The 20,267-nt window shown below is 52.3% G+C and overlaps 1 protein-coding gene across 7 annotated transcripts in view; it reads right to left on the bottom strand.

Moving 5' to 3' along the window:
• The window catches only part of EPS15L1 (epidermal growth factor receptor pathway substrate 15 like 1), a 120,635-nt gene that overhangs the window by 45,572 nt on the left and 54,796 nt on the right, over positions 1 to 20,267 (bottom strand). For all 7 annotated transcript variants that reach the window (XM_050769495.1, XM_050769497.1, XM_050769496.1 and 4 more), the window contains 6 exons: positions 18,681 to 18,837; positions 18,287 to 18,372; positions 13,364 to 13,436; positions 4,165 to 4,326; positions 3,317 to 3,514; positions 1,940 to 2,104 (listed from right to left, as the gene is read on the bottom strand). In XM_050769495.1, coding sequence (XP_050625452.1) covers positions 1,940 to 2,104; positions 3,317 to 3,514; positions 4,165 to 4,326; positions 13,364 to 13,436; positions 18,287 to 18,372; positions 18,681 to 18,837 — 841 coding nt within the window. The remainder of the gene's footprint in view (positions 1 to 1,939; positions 2,105 to 3,316; positions 3,515 to 4,164; positions 4,327 to 13,363; positions 13,437 to 18,286; positions 18,373 to 18,680; positions 18,838 to 20,267) is intronic.

The following is a 20,267-nucleotide window of genomic DNA, read 5'->3' as shown; positions in this document are numbered from 1 at the left end:
TTTGAGATAAAGTCACACTGCGTGAGTTTCACATGGAATTTAGTAACTTGAGTAGAACTGTCCAAACATAGGAAGTTTCAGATGTACCACTGTGGATACACTATTCTTAGGGACTTAAAATCCCCAACTTCAACCCACAAGGGAGAACTAAGGCACCTCTCCCTCAGCTCTGAAGCAGTCTTGAAGTGTTCAGGAGTAAACAAAAATCTCTCTTCCAAGTATTTATTAAGAAATAGAAACAAGTCAGAAAAATGCTTTAAAAACTGTATTTGTACAACAAGATAAAGACAGTTTTTCTTTCGGACGCCGGTTGCAAATTTCCATGTAACATATCTTATATCTACATTCCCAAAGTAATTGTCTCTCATGTAACCTTTGCCCTGCCCAAAAGATGAACAAAAATAACAAGAAAGGTAAAAATCTGTCTTTGGAGTTGGGGGAATCACTGGCCTCTTGCAAACTGCCACTTCACTGCCAACTTTTATCCAAGAAAACCGGTTTCTAAAAACCTGCAAAAGGGACGTTGACGAGGAAGCTGTTCCCTGAACGAAGACTGAGCAGGACAAGCCAAAAGCAGTGCCAGGGGACAATGCCAGATGGGGAAAGTAGGAGCCGGGTTGTGAGGCGGAAACACACACGCCAAGAACAGTCAGGGAGCAAAGCGAGGAGTTCTGGCTTCTCGTAATTCATGAAGGATGAATGCTCATCGTTTAAATTTAGACGATAAAGCTGAAGATGACGGGCCCGGGGGGCGGCTATGGAAGCCACCTCATTACGAGTCCACGAGAAAAGAGAGTATGGGAGGAAAGAGGGAGGCAGTACACCCAGTGTGGGCCAGACACAAGAGACAGATGAGCTCGCCAGCAGGGCCTTCCCAGCAGCCCAGGGGATGCGTGTGCTTCCCCATAAATCCTTGGGACTGAGGACTCGGCTGCTGAGAAGAGGAACAAGTCAAGCATTGAACATAAAGAGGCAAGTGTGGTGTTTAGAGAGCATGAGCGCTCACTCTTATTCCAGGGAGGAGGAGGAATCCATGACGAACACAGACCCAGGAGCAGAAGGGCTCCAGGGAGGAGCCCGGGGAGAGAGGGTGGCAGCACGGAGAGAGCTGCTCGAGGCAGCAGAGCACCAAGGAAACATCCAGACCGCGCGGCCCAGCCCATCCGCTCCCGCAACAGCACCAAGACAAAATGGGAAGCCGCATGTCCCCAGGTTCGAGGCTGCAGGGGCAGACTCTGGCATGAACAGGGGGGATGTGACCACCTAGGAAAAGATCACACCTGTCTTGGTATCAGGGGCTCGAGATCTCTCAAAAATCTAGGGGGCCAACAGTCCCCTGCCCCAGGCCTGATCACAACTCTAAGGTCATGAGATGGGAGTAAAGTGCAGAGGTTTTTAAACATAATCAAAATTTCAGGAGAGGCCAATTCTTAGTTGAAACAGGAACACCCTGGGAGGGCTGCCTGCCATTATTTCCTCATCTTTAGCAACACATTTGCTTTTCAAGGTGTTCCTTGTGGAAACACACATATACATAGACACATACCCCTCAGATGTCCCCTGCCCCCGATCAGTAGAATGTGGGGTTTCCACAATGAGTAGAAACGGATCCAATTTTGGTTAAGTTTGAGAAGCCCTCTGAATTTGGGTGGTTGGCCCAGTGTAATGCTGCCGCAGAGATGGAGCGCTTTCAAAACAGGTTTTGAAAGGATCCTGGCCTATCTTGGACTTTGTTCTGGAAGCCAGGATTCAGCATGGCCACCTGTGCCAGGCTGCGAGGCTTGGTGTGAACGCACAAAGTGGCAGCAAAACCAAGAGACAGCCGCCTGCGCTTGGATGGAACCAACGTTGGCCATGAACAGATCTGGCGGGTGGGATGTTCTGCTGTCACACCCGGGGACCAGAGCCCCGTACTGTAATACATTTATTCAACCTTTACCATGGCTCCAAAACCGCCCCTCTCTGCCAGGGAGACGCCTTCGCTCAGGTCGGCCAGGTCGGTCAGGCTGGCGCCATGGGCTCCATCGAGCACCTGGTCATACTGCTCCAGGCTCCTGTGGGCCTCCTGGCGGCTTTCGTGCAGCTGGGAAAGTTTGCTCCTTGCCTGTGCAACAAAGACATCATCAGCATTAAACAGGGTCAGGAAAATATGTCAGGAAAGACTTTTTTTTTTAAGACACAGGGTCTCACTCTATTGCCCAGACTGGCGTGCAGTGGAGTGATCATAGCTCACTGTAGCCTTGAGCTCCTGGGCTCAGAAACTCCTCCTGCCTTAGCCTCCTGAGTAGCTGGGACTACGGGCGCACGTCACCACCTATATTTTTGGGCAACATACCGAGGCCCCATCTCTACAAATGTATCTTTTGTAGAGATGGGGTCTCACTATGTTGCCCAGTCTGGTCTTGAACTCCTGGCCTCAAGTGATCCTCCTGCCTCCTAAAGTACTGGGATGACAGGTGTAAGGCACTGCACTGAGCAAAGCAACATATCTTTGCTCCTGACACCCAACTACAAACTCTAAGGGTTAGAAAGCACTGAAAGTAATCCTACAGATATTAACCATAAAGCACAAGAAAAGGCAGTAAATCTCTGAGCAGTCCATGTTTATGATCAACTGTGGCCTATAAACTGGCTAACAGAGCACAGAGAGAGACCGGTTCAATTGGGAAAGGAAGTGTGCCTGGCCACTCCCAAACAGGCCGAGGGCCCGTGTCACAACCACTCTGCAGACTGGATGCTCAGGGCCAGGACAGAGGCCTTCAACTACTGCCCACAGGAGAGCAGGGAAAGGCAAAAGCTGCAGGCCACAAGAAGCCAGCACCACCCTGGACTGGGAGGAGGGTGGGGGCACCCCAGACAGCTTTGAGAATGGGGGTCCTGCATGGTGCGATGCTCCAGGGTGGTGCCTCCTGAACACACCAGTGACTGCAGAGGACATCTGTTCTCTTGCCCAGGGACAAAGGAGTCATCTCTCTGACTTTGTCCCTCTTGTTTGTGTGAGGACCAGGCTGGAAGGAACCCCAAGGTCTCTCCAAATGAGTCATTAATTAAACGTTCCCACCCCGCCCCGCCTACTCCCTGAAGATGCTGTGTGCTCAGGAAAGGAAAGTGAACTCCTCCAGGCAATGCCAACACCCTCTGGAACATGCCCTGGGGAGTTCTTGGCCCTGCGCCTCCAGGCCAGCACCACGGCCTCCCAAAAGAGACCTTCGCTAAGTAACAAGGGTGAGAGCAAAGGAGTCCAGCAGTGGCAGCCTCAGCTCTTGGGGCTTGCTGGTCCATGGCATGTGGCAGGGACCCGGCTCCACAGAAGTACCTGGTTGATTTCGTCTTGCGTTGACTTCAGGGACTTGATAATGGTTTCCAGCTGGACTCGCCCGGCCTGAATGCTCTGCTCCAGCTGGGTTTCCTCCTGCTGCAATCGGTTCAGCTCCGACTTGGCTCGGTTCAGATCGTCTTCCTGGGACTTTAAGTCCGATTCCTGAGACTGGATTTGCGTTTTCAATGATGAGATCTGAAATGAGATGTTAAAAGATGTTAAAGGGATTCACAGTGCATGATGAAATGGGACTCCGAGAAAGAACTCATAGCCCCCATCCCTGAAACAAGCTAACCCAGGGAGGCGGACACCTAACCCAGGCCCAGACACCTGGCTTCCTTACAGGCCTCTTTCCACACCCAAAACAGAGACACAGAAAAGGCAGACGGGCTCCTCCCGCTGTGGCTAATGGAAGATCACTTTGGAATAATGAGGGGCATGACCAAGCATGAGCGATCTGTCCATGACCCGGGAGACTGAGCGTCCCCATAGTTTTCTGAGGTTGCAGCCTCTGGAATCTGTGTGGAGCCTCAGAGACACCCGAGGGGAGACAGGCACCCTGGAACTCCCTGTGTTGCGGGGCACAGGCAGGGTGGGGTGTGTTCAGGGCACAGGTTCACAGGGACCAAGGCCATTCACATATACAACCTGACTTCTAGGAGCACGGCGGGTGGCCAGGAAGTCAAGCCACTGGTGCTCGGACACTTCTGCGTGGTATTTGGAGCAACTCTATTGACCCAGTAGGATGTCTAAGTGTTGTGTTCTCAGGTAACATGAGCGCAGGGGAGCCCTCGGGAACCCCTGCCCATGCGCAGGGCGCTGCCCCGGACGTGGCTGGGACCCACCATCTGAGTCTCGTCCTGGCACTTCTGCCGGACATCACTCAGCATGTCTCGGAGCTTGGCCTTCTGCTGGTCCATCTCGTCCAGGCGGTCTTGAGCATCCTGTTTCTGAGCCTCAAGCTCCTGCAAACTGCTTGTTTCCCGGTCTAGGTCATTTTGTAATTCCTAGGGAGGAGTTGCAGGGATTTACGTGAGGATGGGAAAAATGAAGCATGTTCAAGATAACAGGAGGGCAGCCTGGGCCAGAAGCCCCAGGGAAGCCTCCGAAACCACGTGGCAGGACCGTGCTCAGGGCCAGCATTCCGTGCACACCCATGGCCAATGTGTGCCTCTTGGGCTGGAGGCCCGGGTCCACTCTCTCAACAGCTCCCTCAGCAGGTATTTCTCGATGGCCTGACAGGCCAGGTGCCAGAGAAGGGGCTGGGTCCCCGTGAGAAAAAGGCCCCAGCTCCCGGATGACTGTGGAGGGGAACATCACCCAAACACAAATAAACGGGGACAAGTGGCACCAAGGGGGTCACAGGGAAACTGCAGTCACACCTTGTGGGCAGGGAAGATGCCCACAAAAGCAACATTTAGGGTGGTGCCAACAGGTGAGCAGGTGTCAGGCAGGGGAAGGGCCAGGGGCAGAGCCTGGTGGAGGGAACCACAGGGGCCCTGAGGTGGGGGGATGTCGCACTCCAGTTGGAGCAAAAGGGAACGGGCCGAGCCATCAGAGGCTGCACCCCACAGGCCATGCCAAGGAGATGGTGCTGGGCTCTGCAGTGGGGAGGTGGGATGTGCAAGCGTGGGAGGCAGGACATCATGATTCTGTTTCTGAAGCTCTCTCTGACCCCGTGGGATGGATCCAGATGGTCAGCCCGAGGCTCTACCGCCCCATGATTCCACTTCCAAGAAAAGCATCCTGGAGGCATATGACATGTGCAGAGGCACACAATGTCTTTGACAGCAAAATCCGTAAACAATGCAGATGTCCATGAGGTACTGGCTGGAAGGTTCCAGCACAGCCCACACTGTGGGACGCTCCTTGGCCATGGAACAGGATGGCGCCAGGTGCTCTGCCTTACAGTAGGACAAGAGCACATTGCATTTGTGTGAACAGGAAGGGGAGGGTATGCCTTTCTGGAAGGCTCCCACCCCAAGGAGCTCATAAACAGCACCTCCAGGGATGGGGGCACCCAAGGAGAGGGCAGAGGCTTCTCACCTCCTGATTTTCAACTGAGCAAATGCATTATCTGTCTTTAAGATAAATAACCAAAGCTGAAATAGCACAAACGGGCATTGTGAGAAGCCCCCTCCCTCCAGCTGCCATGTGGAGCATAATACAAGGGGCTATCAGGACGCAGGAACTGCAGGGGCCTCGTGTGGGGTCCAGGGAGAGGCAGCGGCAGCCGGGGCCTGAGCAAGGTGGTGGTCATGAGAATGGACAGGACGGGTGGGTTTGCGGGGAGCCATGGCTGGGCGGTGGGGCGTGGCTGGTGCCTTAAGATAAGAAAACCAGAGGTGGCCCGGGGTCTCCTCACTACAGGGACAAAGACGTCATGGCACTTCCCTGCTTCAATGGGCAAATCATGCCTCAGGAAGCTGGGGTGTCCGCTCCCCAGCCTCCCTGCCTCTGGCCTTTCACTTGAGGGCTGGATCTGGAGGGGACAATCAGGGTCACTTCTGGACATGTTCGACAGGAAACTCGGGAGAAAGACTCCAGCCAGTGTGCCAGGAAGGGAAGACGCTGGAAACACAGTCAGGCGTGTCAGCATCAAGGTGGTATTTAAACATGTGGGAATGGGTGAGGTGTCCAGTGGGAGGCACGGGGAGAGCCTGAGATAGCCCAATGCTCCAAGCGATGCTCCCACCAGGGATGGAAGCCTCTAGAGCCCCCTAAGTAAAACCCTGGCCCCACCACCGGGTAACGCTGGCAGCAACTCCCTGATGTCCTGGGCCTCAGGGTTCTAGTTAGGGCCACACTGGCTCCTTCCAGGCCACAGCCCATGGCTCCAGGACACCAGAGGCTCCAATGCCTTTGGCCTGCCCAGAGAAGGTCCCTCCTTTACGTCCCCCTCAAACCAAAGATGACAAAATGTGTATACCACACACTTCATGCACAGAGCAGAGAATATTTGCCCAGAAGAGGCATGACAGGAGGACAAGAGGGAACTCACTGGCCACGTGCCACGTACTGAATGTCTGCTGTTGAAATTCTCACCCCCAAGATGATGGTATTAGGTGTGGGGCCTCTAGGAGGTGATTAGGTCAGCCCTTGTGAGTGGGATTAGTGGCCTTATAAAAGAGGCCCCTGAGAGCTGCCTCAATCTTTCCACTGAGTGAGGACACAGCAAGAAGGTGCTGCCTATGAACCAGGAAGTGGGTCCTCACCAGATGCTGAATCTGCAGGCCCCTTGATCCTGGACTTCCCAGCCCCGTGAACTGCGAGCAGTAAACTTCTGTTGTTTATAAACCACCCAGTGCATGGTGTGCTGTTATGGCAAGCTGAATGGACTAAGACACACACGACATGTCAGTGTCTGCAGTGACAAAGGTGCTCAGGGTACCTCACCATTTCTCTAAGAGGGTTCTCACAGTCTAAATCCCTCCTCAGAAGCTCCTGCCCTACTCACTCTTGGCTCTCCCTTACCTTTCTTCTCCCTGCTCCCCAGCATTTTCTTTTTTTCTTTTGAGACAGAATCTCACTCTGTCACCCAGGCTGGAGAGCAGTGGTGCAGTCTCAGTTCACTGCAACCTCCGCCTCCTGGGTTCAAGGGATTCTCAGGCCTCAGTCTCCCAAGTAGCTGGGACTACAGGTGTACACCACCACGCCCAGTGGTTGGTTTTTTTTTTTTTTTTTTTTTTTTGATTTTTAGTATAGACTGGGTTTCACCATGTTGGGCCAGGTTGGTCTTGAACTCCTGGCTTCAAGTGATCATCCGGCCTTGGTCTCCGAAAGTGCTGGGATTACAGGTGTGAGCCACCGTGCCCAGCCTTCTTTTCCTCTTCTTGATTCTTGCTTTCTCCCTCCCTGATATATAAATCAATAAAACTGAAATACACAATTGTTTAAACCTTGCTGGGTAATTTTTTGCACATAGTTTCTCCTGCATTTAGGAAACTGAGCTGCAGTTTCCTTCAGGGCAGTCTCTGTCTTCCCCCTTCATTGAAAAAGGTCATTGTTCAGTCAGGCCACAGCGCAGCCAACCTCCGTGACGTGACAACTCCTGGATTCCCCTAGACACTAGTGGAGACCCTAGGCCAGAAGGGGTGGCTGCTGATGGGGTGGGGCTGTGTCTCCAAAACCCTGAACTGAGGCATCAAGTCTAACAAGTTTGGGGGTGAACACTGAATAACTGAAACAGAGTTAGTTGTGGGAGTCAGGGGTGTGGGGTGGCCACATCTAAGGGGAGTAATGGATAAGGGAGGGGAAGATGGGAAGAGGGTTAGGCCCGGTGTTACCTGGACACCAGGTAACAATAGTGTGGAACTGAAGGAATCTGGACCTCATTCCGTAATGGAGAAGGAGCCACCGGAAAGTCCCAGAGGGACAAAGATCCACCAGCTCGAGGTTAGGAAGGGGAGCAAAGAAAAGACAAAAACAACCCCGAGAGGCCACGGAGTCCACACAATCCCTGTCAGAATCCCAGCTGGCTTCTTTGCAGAAACAGACCAGCTGATTCCAAAATTCATACGGGGCCAGGCACGGTGGCTCACGTCTATAATCCCAGCACTTTGGCAGGCCAAGGCAGGCAGATCACCTGAGGTCAGGTGTTTGAGACCGGCCTGGCCAACATGGTGAAACCCAGCCTCTACTAAAAATACAAAAATTAGCTGGGTGTGGTGGCTCGCACCTGTATTCCCAGCTACTCGGGAGGCTGAGGCAGGAGAATCACTTGAACCCAGGAGGCAGAGATTGCAGTGAGCTGAGACCAGCCTGGGCGACAGAGTGAGACTCTGTCTCAAGAAAAAAAAAAAATCATATGGAAACACACGGGACCCAGAATAGCCATGACAATACCGACAGAGAAAAAAAAGATGGAGGATGCCCATTTCCTGATTTCAAAACTTCTACAGAGCTGCAGTAATCAAGCCAGTGATGTAGTGGCATGATGAGATGCAGATAGGTCAATGGGATAGAAATAAATGCACACAGCTACAGTAACTCATCCTTGACAAGGATGCCAGGGCCATTCAATGGGGGAAAGAAGAGTCTCTTCAACAAATGGCGCTGGCCCAGCATGGTGGCTCACACCTGTAATCCCAACACTTTGAGAGGCCAGAGTGGGAAGATCCCTAGAGGCCAGGTGTTTGAGATGAGCCTGAGCAACAGAGTGAGATCCTGTCTCTAAAAAAACAAAGAAAAATGTTTTTGAATTAGCTAGGTGTGGCAGGGCACACCCTATAGTCCTAGCTACTCAGGAAGCTGATGCAGGAGAATCCCCTGAGCCCAGGAGTTGGAGGCTGCAGTGAACAAGAATCACACCACTGCACTTCAGCCTGGGCAACAGAGCGAGACTCTGTCTCTAAAAACAATTTTTTTAAGTAAAATAATAAAAACAATGGTGCCAGGACAACTAGATGTCCACATGCAAAAGAATGACATTGCATCCCTGCCTTATTCTATATACAAAAATTAACTAGAAATGGATCAAAGACCTACATGGAAAAGCGAAAACTATAAAACTCTTAGAAGAAAACACAGGGGTGCGACAGCAGCAAAAAAATAAACTGGACTTCACCAACATTAAAAACTTGTGCTTCAAAAGACACCATCGAGAATGTGGAAAGACAATCCACAGAGTGGACTCTCAGTGGATGCTAGGAAGGTATTTGCAAGTCACATATCTGACAAGGATTTCTACCTAGAAATGATAAAGAACTTTTCAAATTCAGCTCTAGCTATAGGCCAGGGCAGTGGCTTCCGCCTGTAATCCCAGCACTTTGGGAGGCCGAGGTGGGAGGATCACCTGAGGTCAGGAGTTTGAGACCAGCCTGGCCAACGTGGTGGAACCCCATCTCTACTAAAAATACAAAAATTAGCTGGGCATGGTGGTGCACACCTGTAATCCCAGCTACTTGGAAGGCTGAGGCAAGAAAATCACTTGAACCCGGGAGGCGGAGGTTGCAGTGAGCTGAGATAACACCACTGCACTCCAGCCTGGGCCACAGAGTGAGACTCCATCTCAAAAAAAAAAAAAACAAAAAAAAAAAAACAGCTGTAAAAAGAACCCAATTAACTGGGTGTGGTGGCACATGCCTGTAATCCCAGCTACTCGGGAAGCTGAGGCACGAAAATCATTTGAACCTGGGAGGTGGAGGCTGCAATGAGCTGAGATCACACACTTGCACTCCAGCCTAGGCAATAGAGTGAGACTCTGTCTCAAAAAAAAAAAAAAAAAAAAAGCAATTTAAAAATGGACATGAAAAAATATTTTTCAATACAAAAGGGCAAGGAATCGGAATTGATTTGTCTCCAAAGACTACATACAAATGGCCAATAAGCACATGGAAGGATACTCAATGTCGCTAAGGAAGCATGAGGGACATGCCAGTGAAACCCACAATGAGACAGTGCTCCACACCCACCACGACGGCTACAAGGAAAAATGGGAAATCGGTAAGTGTTGGTGAGGCTGTGCAGAGCTGGCACCCTCATACACTGCTTATGGGAATGTAAAATGGTACAGCTACTTTGAAAAACAGTCTGGCAGCTCCTCAACAGTTACCATGTGGCCCAGCAAGTTCATTCCCAGGGATACACTCGAGATAAAGGCAAACAGGTGTTCACACAAAAACTTGCAGACAAATGTTCCTAGCAACAATATTTACAAAGCCAAAAAGTGGGAAAACCCAAACATCTATCAATTGAGGTATGGATGAGTAAAATGTGGCCCATTGTGGCTGGACACGGTGGCTCATGCCTGTGATCCCAGCACTCTGGGAGGCCGAGGCGGGCAGATTGCTTGAGTCCAAGAGTTCGAGACCAGCCTGGACAACACAGTGAGACCTTGTCTTTACAAAAAAAATTAAAAATTAGCCAAGCATGGTGGTGCGTGCCTGTAGTCCCAGCAACTTGAGAAGCTGAGGTGGGAGGATCACCTGAGTCTGGGAGGCAGAAGTTGCAGTGAACCAAGGTGTGTCACTGTACTCCAGCCTGGGCAACGGAGTGAGACTCTGCCTCTTAAAACAAAAAAATGTGCTCCATCCACACAATGGAATATTATTCTGCCATAAAAAGGAATGCAATGCTAATACATGTTACAATACGGATGACCCTCAAAAACATGATGCTGAGTGGAAGAAGCCAGGCACAAAAGGTCATGTGTTGTATGATTCCACTGACAGGAGATGTCCGGAACTCCCAGGTATCCACCTGAGATAAATGCAAACAGGTGTTCACACAAAAACCTGCAGGCAATTGTTCCTAGCAACATTATTCACAACAGCCAAAAAGTGAGAAAACCCAAATATTCACCGATGGGAGGAACGGACGAAGAAAATGTGCCCCGTCGTGACCAGGTGACCGGGTACAAATCCATACACACAGAAAAAAAATGAGTAGTTGCCAGGAGCTAGAGAAAGGGGAGAATGGGAAGTAACTGCTTAATGGGGATGAGGTTTCCTTTTGGGTTAATGGAAAGTTAGTGTCAAACTCTTCCATTCACTGAAAGAGAACAGTTAATGATGAATCTTTCAGAAAGTAACCTTCCATTTACTGTTCAGGGCTGGATGTTCTTTTATGGGCCTACTGGCGCCTATGGGAGAAACATTCAGGTTCTGACTCGATAGAGTGATGGTTAATCAACACGGTGATTATGCGAAACACCACTGAAATGTACACTTCAATACAGCACATTTTACACGAATTATATCGTCATCCCTCAGATTGGTATCAAAATCTGCAGATGCTCAAGTGTGATGTAAAACGGTTTAGTGTTTGCATGTAACCTACACACATCACCTACCCTGCCACCACCCCATATTACTTATTCATTTATTTTTCAGGCAGAGTCTCACTCTGTTGCCCAGGGTGGAGTGCAATAGTGCAATCACAGCTCACTACTGCCTTCAACTCCTGGGCTCAAGTGATTCTCCCACCTCAGTCTCCGGAGTAACTGGGACTACAGACACGTGCCACTACACCCGGCTTTTGCAAATATTTTGTAGAAACAGGGTCCCACTGTGTTGCGCAGGCTGGTCTCAAATTCCTGGGCTCAAGTGATCCTCCGGCCTTGGCCTCCCAAAGTGCTGGGATTACAGGTGTGAGCCACCACAGCCAGCCTTGTATACTTTAAATTATCTGTAGGTTATTTATAATACCTAATATAATGTAAATGCTATGTAAATAGTTACATTGTACTGTTTTATCAATTTGGATTATTTTTCATTGGTTTTTTTTTTAATCTGTGGTTGCTTAGATAAAAGGATGCAGAACCCTTGGATACAGATGGCCAACTTGTCTCAATTTTAGAAAAAGAGAAGCCACTGTCTATGGTTATAAGCAACTTTAAAAGCTTCAGCCTGTAATTCCAGCACTTTGGGAGGCTGAGGCGGGCAGACCACAAGGTCAGCAGATTGAGACCATCCTAGCCAACATGGTGAAACCCCATCTCTACTAAAATACAAAAAATTAGCCAGGCGTGGCGGTGCGTGCCTTGTAATCCCAGCTACTCAGGAGGCTGAGACAGGGGAATCACTTGAACCCGGGAGGTGGAGATTGCAGTGAGCCGAGATTGTGCCACTGCACTCCAGCCTGGCAACAGAGCAAAACTCCATTTCTAAAAAAAACCAAAAACTGAAAAAAAAAAAAAAAAAAAAATTCACTCTCGCTACGCTTGGTGGCTCACACCTCACACCTGTAATCCTAACACTTTGGGAGGCTGGGGCAGGAGAATCATTCAAGCTCAAGTGTTTGAGACCCTGTCTCTATTTGGAAAATTAAAAAAAAAAAAACTATTTTTTTTTTTAAAAAACTTCTTCTCCGAGAAAACACCAAAACGACGGATGTCACAGCAGTGGCACCCGTCGACTGTGGGTAGGACCTGTGACCATGAGAGGGATCGCTCCCAACATAACCACCCTCTAAAAGCTGCGCGCTTTCTCCACCTGGTGGCCCAAGCGCAAGTCAGATGGCGGATGACACCAATGCAGCGTGGGGGGCAGGGGGGTGGTGTCAGAGGTCCTGGGATGGGCAACTGAGGTAACTTCCACGGAGGTTTCAGCAGTGGCATCCGGGGCTGGGGTCACGGCCATGGACGGGGCCAGGGCCAGGGCCAAGGCCACGGAGCTTGCAGAGGCAAGGCCGAGGATGAGGAGTGGATGCCCGTCACCAAGCTGGGCCGCCTGGTCAAGGACGTGAAGATCAAGTCCCTGGAGGAGAGCTATCTCCTCTCCCTGCCCATTAAGGAATCTGAGATCATTGACTTTTGCCTGGGTGCCTCTCTCAAGGATGAGGTTTTCAAGATTATGCCGGTGCAGAAGCAGACCTGCGCCAGCCAGTGCACCAGATTCAAGGCATTTGTTGCTATCAGGGACTACAATGGCCACATCCGTCTGGGTGTTAAGTGCTCCAAGGAGGTGGCCACTGCCATCCACAGGGCCATCATCCCGGCCAAGCTCTCCATTGTCCCCATGTGCAGAGGCTACTAGGGGAACAAGATTGGCAAGCCCCACATTGTCCCTTGCAAGTGACAGGCTGCTGCAGCTCTGTGCTGGTGCACCTCATCCCCACACCCAGGGGCACTGGCATCGTCTCAGCGCCTGTGCCCAAGAAGCCACTCATGATGGCTGGTATTGATGACTGCTACACCTCAGCCAGGGGCTGCACCGCCACCCTGGGCAACTTCGCCAAGGCCACCTTTGATGCCATCTCTAAGATCTACAGCTACCTGACCCCCGACCTCTGGAAGGAGACTGTATTCACCACGTCTCCCTATCAGGAATTCACGGACCACCTTGTCAAAACCCACACCAGAGTCTCCGTGCAGAGGACCTAGGCTCCAGCTGTGGCTACAACACAGCGTTTTTATGCAAGAAAAATAAAGTAAATTAAGTCTGAAAAACAAACAAACAAAAAAACTGCATTCTGCAGCCCTCAAGAGCTCACGTTTGCATCCAGGGCAGACCCCCGCCCCTCCCCACCACCAGCCAGGGAGGGAAGTTTTCTAAACTACATTTAGCACAAAGTAGATGTAACCAAAACGAGCGAGCGCCTTACCTGCACCTCGCTGGTTTTCTGTCTGATTGCCTCTTCCTTTTCTCGAATGTCTTGTTCCAGTGAATATTTCTCTCTGAATGTTTACAAACATTTCATGAAAACAAGAGTGAATAGTAAGCCTCCACTCCTCAAGACCCGATTCCGTTCATCCCCACAAAAGCCCCTCTGTGTGCTGGCAGAAGTCTAAGAATGAGCCCCAGTGACTGCTCGCCCTGTACGGTCCCTTCCCCGTCGACTGTGGTTAGGACCTGTGACCACGGGAGGGATCGCTCCCAACGTAACGACCCTCTAAAACCTGTGTGCTTTCTCCACCTGGCAGCCCAAGTGCAAGCCAGAGACATCCCACGTGCGCTAAGGACCCAACGCACCCTTGCTGACTTTGAAGGTGGAGGGGCCACACGAGGGGGAACGGGGGCAGTGTTTAGGAGCACAGAGTGGCCCTGGTTGACACTCAGCAAGGAAAAAGAGACCCTGGACCCCCAGCCGCAGGGAACTGGATTCTGCCAACACCTGAATGAGCCTGGAAACAGATTCTTCCCCTAGAGCCTCCAATAAGAGCCCAGCCCAGTCGCCGCCTTGACTTCAACCTATGACACCCCAGGCAGCCCAGGAGAGCCTGTCTGGACTACTACTTTTTTTCTTTTTCTTTTTTGAGACAGAGTCTCGCTCTGTCACCCAGGCTGGAGTGCAGTGGCACAATCTCGGCTCACTGCAACCTCTGCCTCCACGGTTCAAGCGATTATCCTGCCTCAGTCTCCCGAGTAGCTGGGACTACAGGCATGTGCCACCACACCCGGCTAATTTTTGTATTTTTAGTAGAGACGGGGTTTCACTGTATTAGCCAGGATGGTCTCGATCTCCTGACCTTGTGATCCACCTGCCTCGGCCTCCCAAAATACTGGTATTACAGGCGTGAGCCAACGTGCCTGGCCTTTTTTTTGTTTTTTGTTTTTGAGACAGGCTCTTGCTCTGTCACCCAGGCTGGACTGCAGTGGCACGATCATAGCTCACTGCAGCCTTAACCTCCTGGGCTCAAGCAATCCTCCCACCTTAGCCTCCTGAGTAGCTAGGACCACAGGTGTGTGCCACCAGGCCTGGCAAATTTTGTATTTTTTGTAGCCTAGGTCTCATTATGTGGCCCATTCTGGACCTCCTGGGCTCAACCGATCCTCTCACCTTGGCCTCCCAAAGCACTGGGATTACAGGCATGAGCCATAGCACCCGGCCTTCTTTTATTTTTAAACTGAGATAGAATTCGTGCATGTATTTCCTAGCACTGCTGTAACAAATCACCAACTGGGTGGCTTGGAACAGGAAAAATTGATTACAGGTGTGAGCCACAAAGCCCAGGGTTCAGTGCCCTTATAAGAAGGACCCCAGAGAGCTCCCTTTGCTCCTTTTGCCCTGTGAGGACATGGCAAGAAGGTGACTCTCCATGAATCAGCAAATGGGCCCTCAGCAGACCGGATCTGCTGGTATCTTGAGGTTGGACTTTGCAGCCTCCAAAACTATGAGAAATCTCTGATGTTGAAGGCACCCATTCAGAGTGGTCTGTTAAAGCGGTATGAATGGACTAAGACTCTCCTCTTGTGCCCAAAGAGGCTGCCTCAGGGACAGGAACACCATGTGTCTAACAGACCCTGCCTCCTGCCCAGGGACCCAGGACTTGTGCAACAATAAGGCCCTCTCAGGGACATTTCACCAGACACAAAATAACTATGATCATCAGAATATTCATTTCCACAAGCCCAGAAACTTGCAATACAAAGTGCTCTTTAAACTGAAGGGCCTGACATGCCCTTGCGGGCTCATGGCAGTGTGAAACCGTAAGAGGAAAGCTCAGGCCGGGCGCAGTGGCTCACGCCTGTAATCCCAGCACTTTGGGAGGCCGAGACGGGCGGATCACAAGGTCAGGAGATCGAGACCACGGTGAAACTCCGTCTCTACTAAAAATAGAAAAAAGTAGCCGGGCGCAGTGGCGGGGGCCTGTAGTCCCAGCTACTCGGGAGGCTGAGGCAGGAGAATGGCGTGAACCCGGGAGGCGGAGCTTGCAGTGAGCCGAGATTGCGCCACTGCACTCCAGCCTGGGCGACAGAGCGAGACTCCGTCTCAAAAAAAAAAAAAAAAAAAAAAAAAAAAGAGGAAAGCTCAGCCCACACTCCCCCAGTCCAAGGGCCACTCTCAGAGCTACCTGCTCAAGGGGCCACTGCAGGCCCCAGCCTCCTACAGACAGGCGCTCTGCACACACCAGCCTGTCACCTCCACATTGGGGAAACAAGGCTTCTGGCTGCCTGAGGCCACACTGGGGTGATTCATGCCCCAGCATCCCTTCCTAGACCCTGACCCTTGCACGACAGGGGCTCCCTCTATCCTTGGCCTGCCAGTCCTGATTCTCAGGCCTGCCCAGGCTCTAGCATGCTGGCCCTGCATCCTCAAGACACCCTCAGTCTTGTCAGGCTGCACATCCCTGCTGATCGCCAGTTTGGATAATGCAGCCCCCAGGAGCCAGGACAGAACAGGAACCGTCCGCTGCACTGAGCATTAAGTGGGGTGTCTGTCTCAGGCCGTGGCTGAGGTTTTCTTTTCTTTTCTTTTTTTTTTTTTTTTTGAGACAGAGTCTCACTATGTCACCCAGGCTGGAGTGCAGTGGCACAATCTCGGCTCACTGCAAGCTCCGCCTCCCGGGTTCATGCCATTCTCCTGTCTCAGCCTCCCAAGTAGCTGGGACTACAAGTGCCTGCCACCACACCGGGCTAATTTTTTGTATTTTTAGTAGAGACGGGGTTTCACCGTGTTAGTCAGGATGGTCTCGATCTCCTGACCTCATGATCCGCCGCTTGGCCTCCCAAAGTGCTGGGATTACAGGCGTGAGCCACTGCGCCCGGCCGGCTGAGGTTTTCTAACCTGCCACCCACCTTGATCCCCTCCAAGACTTAACCTGCCTTTGCTCATCAGGGCTCTGCTAACAGCACAAAACCAAACCCAGAGGAGCTGACAGAATAGTGCACCTGTTAATATGACCCCCGGGGATCCCCCAGCTAGGACTAGGATCCAGTCCTCTCTGGGAAAGTCAAAGCCCTTTCCATTTTCAGCCAAGTAAACAGTCTTCTTCCCTCAGAGGGCAAAGTACCTTTGGGCCCTTCTGCTTGGTGTCCCGACATCACAAGAGTCCACCCTGTCCTAGAATCGACTGGAAAAAAGATGTTGGCTGGCACAGTGTCTCACGCCTATAATCCCAGCACTTTGGGAGGCCAAGGCCAGAGGATCACTTGAGCTCAGGAGTTCGAGAGCAGCCTGGGCAACATGGCAAAACCCTATCTCTACCAAAAATCCAAAAAAATTAGCCAGGCGTGGTGGCATGCACCTGTACTCTCAGCTACCTGGGAGGCTGAGTGGGAAGATCACTTGAGCCCAGGAGGCAGAGGTTGCAGTGAGCTGAGATCACACCACTATACTCCAGCCTAGGTGACAGAGTGAGACTCTATCTCAAATTAAAAAAAAAAAAAAAAAAATCTAGCTGGCATGGTGGTGCGTCCTAGCTACTCAGGAGGCTGAGGTGGGAGGATTGCTTAAGCCCAGCAGACAGAGGCTACAATGAGCCATGATCACGCCACTACACTCCAGCCTGGGTGAGAGCAAGATCCTGTCTAAAAAATAAACAACAAAAAAGGATGTCATTCGTGAAGAGGATCCAGAGCGGAATACAGGAAATGACTTCATTTCTTTATACCAGACTCTAAAAGTGCAGACAGCCCATCCAAAGCCCTCGTTTACACACGAGGAAACTAAGGCACTAGGCAAGGAGGTGAGTCAGAGACCTGGAGGCCCCTTCACACTGTCAGCTGCTGGGTCCTAAGCCCGCTCCTCACCATCCGAGACGCAACTGCTCTAGCTGTCAAGGCCTTCCTAGCACTGGGGAGGGGCTGGTGCCTGGGGCTACTGAGCTGCGACCTGCCTGAGACCACACAGCTGCCACAGGCTCTGCCCATGACCTGCCTGGAACCACACAGCTGCCACGGGCTCTGCCCACGACCTGCCTGGAACCACACAGCTGCCACGGGCTCTGTCCGTGACCTGCCTGGGACCACACAGCTGCCACCCACAGGCTCTGGTCAAGACCTGCTGGGACCACACAGCTGCCAGCTCTGCCCACGACCTGTCTGGGACCACACAGCTGCCACGGGCTCTGTCCACGACCTGTCTGGGACCACACAGCTGCCACGGGCTCTGCCCATGACCTGCCTGGGACCACACAGCTGCCACAGGCTCTGGTCAAGACCTGCCTGGGACCACACAGCTGCCACGGGCTCTGCCCACGACCTGCCTGGGACCACACAGCTGCCACGGGCTCTGCCCATGACCTGCCTGGGACCACACAGCTGCCACCCACAGGCTCTAGTCAAGACCTGCCTGGGACCACACAGTTGCCAGCTCTGCCCACGACCTGCCTGGGACCACACAGCTGCCACGGGCTCTGCCCATGACCTGCCTAGGACCACACAGTTGCCACGGGCTCTGGTCAAGACCTGCCTGGGACCACACAGCTGCCACGGGCTCTGCCCACAACCTGCCTGGGACCACACAGCTGCCATGGGCTCTGCCCACGACCTGCCTGGGACCACACAGCTGCCACGGGCTCTGCCCACGACCTGCCTGGGACCACACAGCTGCCACGGGCTCTGCCCATGACCTGCCTGGGACCACACAGCTGCCACTGGCTCTGGCTGAGGCTGATTCAAATGGAAAATGTCATTCTTCAAGCCCCCTGAGCCAGTTGAGGATCTCAGAAGCTATATCTTTTCCTTCCTTCTGAATAAACCTGCGATGAGCAAACTTCCAGGTGAGTCTCTGATATTTCCGATAACAACCTGGGAGAGGTCGTGTAACATGTGGATGCGGAGGGAAGGGCCGTTTCCAACGTACCTTTGTAACTGGGCAATCTCTTGACTGATGTCATCGAGCTCCTTCACGCCAGTAAACTCCCCGGAGCCGAGAGAGCCCGAGCTGTCCTAGAATCAAATTCAGAGGCGAGATCTCCAATTAGCAATCTGACATCACCTGACAGGAGGCACCAGCAGGTCTTGGGCCCCGGGATAAAATTGTCCCGTTAGTACACAGGGTGAGGTAGCCAAAGTGCCAGCCCCCTGCCTGGGGAAATACCTGGGCAGCCAAGCCACCCTCCCAGGGGCCCCTACTGGGGAAGGAAGGGACCACAGGCAGCACCCACCACCAATTGTGGGCTGTGTGCCACCAACGCCACCTGGTGGCAGGCGGTGGGAAGGGATGTGAATACCCCCCGGGCGTGACCAGCACTCACCGGGCCGGGCGTGCCTCTCTCTGAGGGCGGGACCATGTCCGGCGAGAGGACTTGAGGGGGGTCGATGCCTTTACTGACCTTCTGCTGAATGAAATACATAGCTAACGCGAATTGGTCTTTGCTTAACTTCCCCGTTTGCCTCGTATCGGCCAGGGCCCTGGGAGAAACGTGGGGATGCTAATTACACATCACAGGCTCCGACAGCCTGAACACAAGTCACCGATCCCATGCTTTTCAAAAATCACAGTGACGAAAACAATGGCAGGGCGCAGTGGCAAGCCCCAGCTCCTTTCCTACTTCACATCTCCTTCCCAGAAAGTGGCCCGGGGGTTCCCCACTCCCAGCGTCCCCCACCCTAGGAGGGCTGTCGGGGCTGGAGAACCCTGAGGCCCTGCCCCTGGGCTGAGGAGCCGACCCCTTGGGAAACCTCACTCGGGCTAAGAGATGCAGCTGCCTCTTCCTTTGGTTTATCTCGTGCGTGGGGCAGGTTCTGATGCCGCATGCGTGGAGTAGACCAGCCCTTCCGTGGAAATGGGTGCGGAGACCAAGCATCCACACGCGGCTCTGGGTCATCTGAATGGCCCCGGTCACTGGCCTTCAATGGGGGTGACAGCAGCACTTTGGGGTGTCACCATGAAGGAAGAATCAGCAACGACTCTCTTTCCTTGTTATGAACAGAATGTTTATGTCCCCCCAGATTCCTATGTCCAAATCCTACCCCTCAATGGGATGGTGTTGGGAGATGGGGCCTCTGGGGTGCGATGAGGTCATGAGGGTGGAGCCTCATAAGTGGGATTAGTGCCCTTATAAAAAAGGCTCTAGAAGGCTCTCTCTGCTTCTTTTGCCATGTGAGGACACAGCGAGCAGGCGGCCATCTACAAACTAGGCAGTGAGCCCTCACAAGACACTGGATCTGCCGGTGCCTGGATCACGGACTCCCATCCTGCAGAGCTGTGAGAAACGTCTGTTTCTAAGCCACTCTGTCCGTGGCAGTTTGTCACAGCAGCCCAATGGACTAAAACACTCCTCTTGTGCCCAAATGAGGCTGCCACAGGGGCATGGCCGCAATGCACAGGACAGTCCCCCACAACTAAGCATCCTCTGCCCACATGGCTCTTGGATGTCCTGAAAGATAGGCCAAGGCAGCATTTGAATAGCAGCACACAGTGGTTCCATGGAACTGAGGTGACAGGCTCCCCGACACTCATAATCAAGGAGCCAGCCAGGGCCGGTCATGGTGGCTCACGCCTGTAATCCCAGCACTTTGGGAGCCAAAGTGGGTGGATCACCTGAGGTCAGGAGTTCGAGACCAGCTTGGCCAACATGGGGAAATCCCGTCTCTACTAAAAATACAAAATTTAGCCGAGCATGGTGGCCTGTAATCCCAGCTGCTCAGGAGGCTGAGGCACAAGAATCACTTGAACCTGGGAGGTGGAGGTTGCAGTGAGCAGAGATCGCACCAATGCACTCCAGCCTGGGCAACAGAGTGAGTCTCTGTCTCAAAAAAAAAAAAAAAGGCGGGGGAACCAGCCAGGAAAGGAAGGAAAGGACCCTTGTTGATCAAGGATAAGGCCTTGGGGTCTGTGA

This window comes from Macaca thibetana, chromosome 19 (assembly GCF_024542745.1).
Source record: "Macaca thibetana thibetana isolate TM-01 chromosome 19, ASM2454274v1, whole genome shotgun sequence".
Taxonomy (NCBI): domain Eukaryota; kingdom Metazoa; phylum Chordata; class Mammalia; order Primates; family Cercopithecidae; genus Macaca; species Macaca thibetana.
This window is presented reverse-complemented; position numbering and strand designations above follow the sequence as displayed.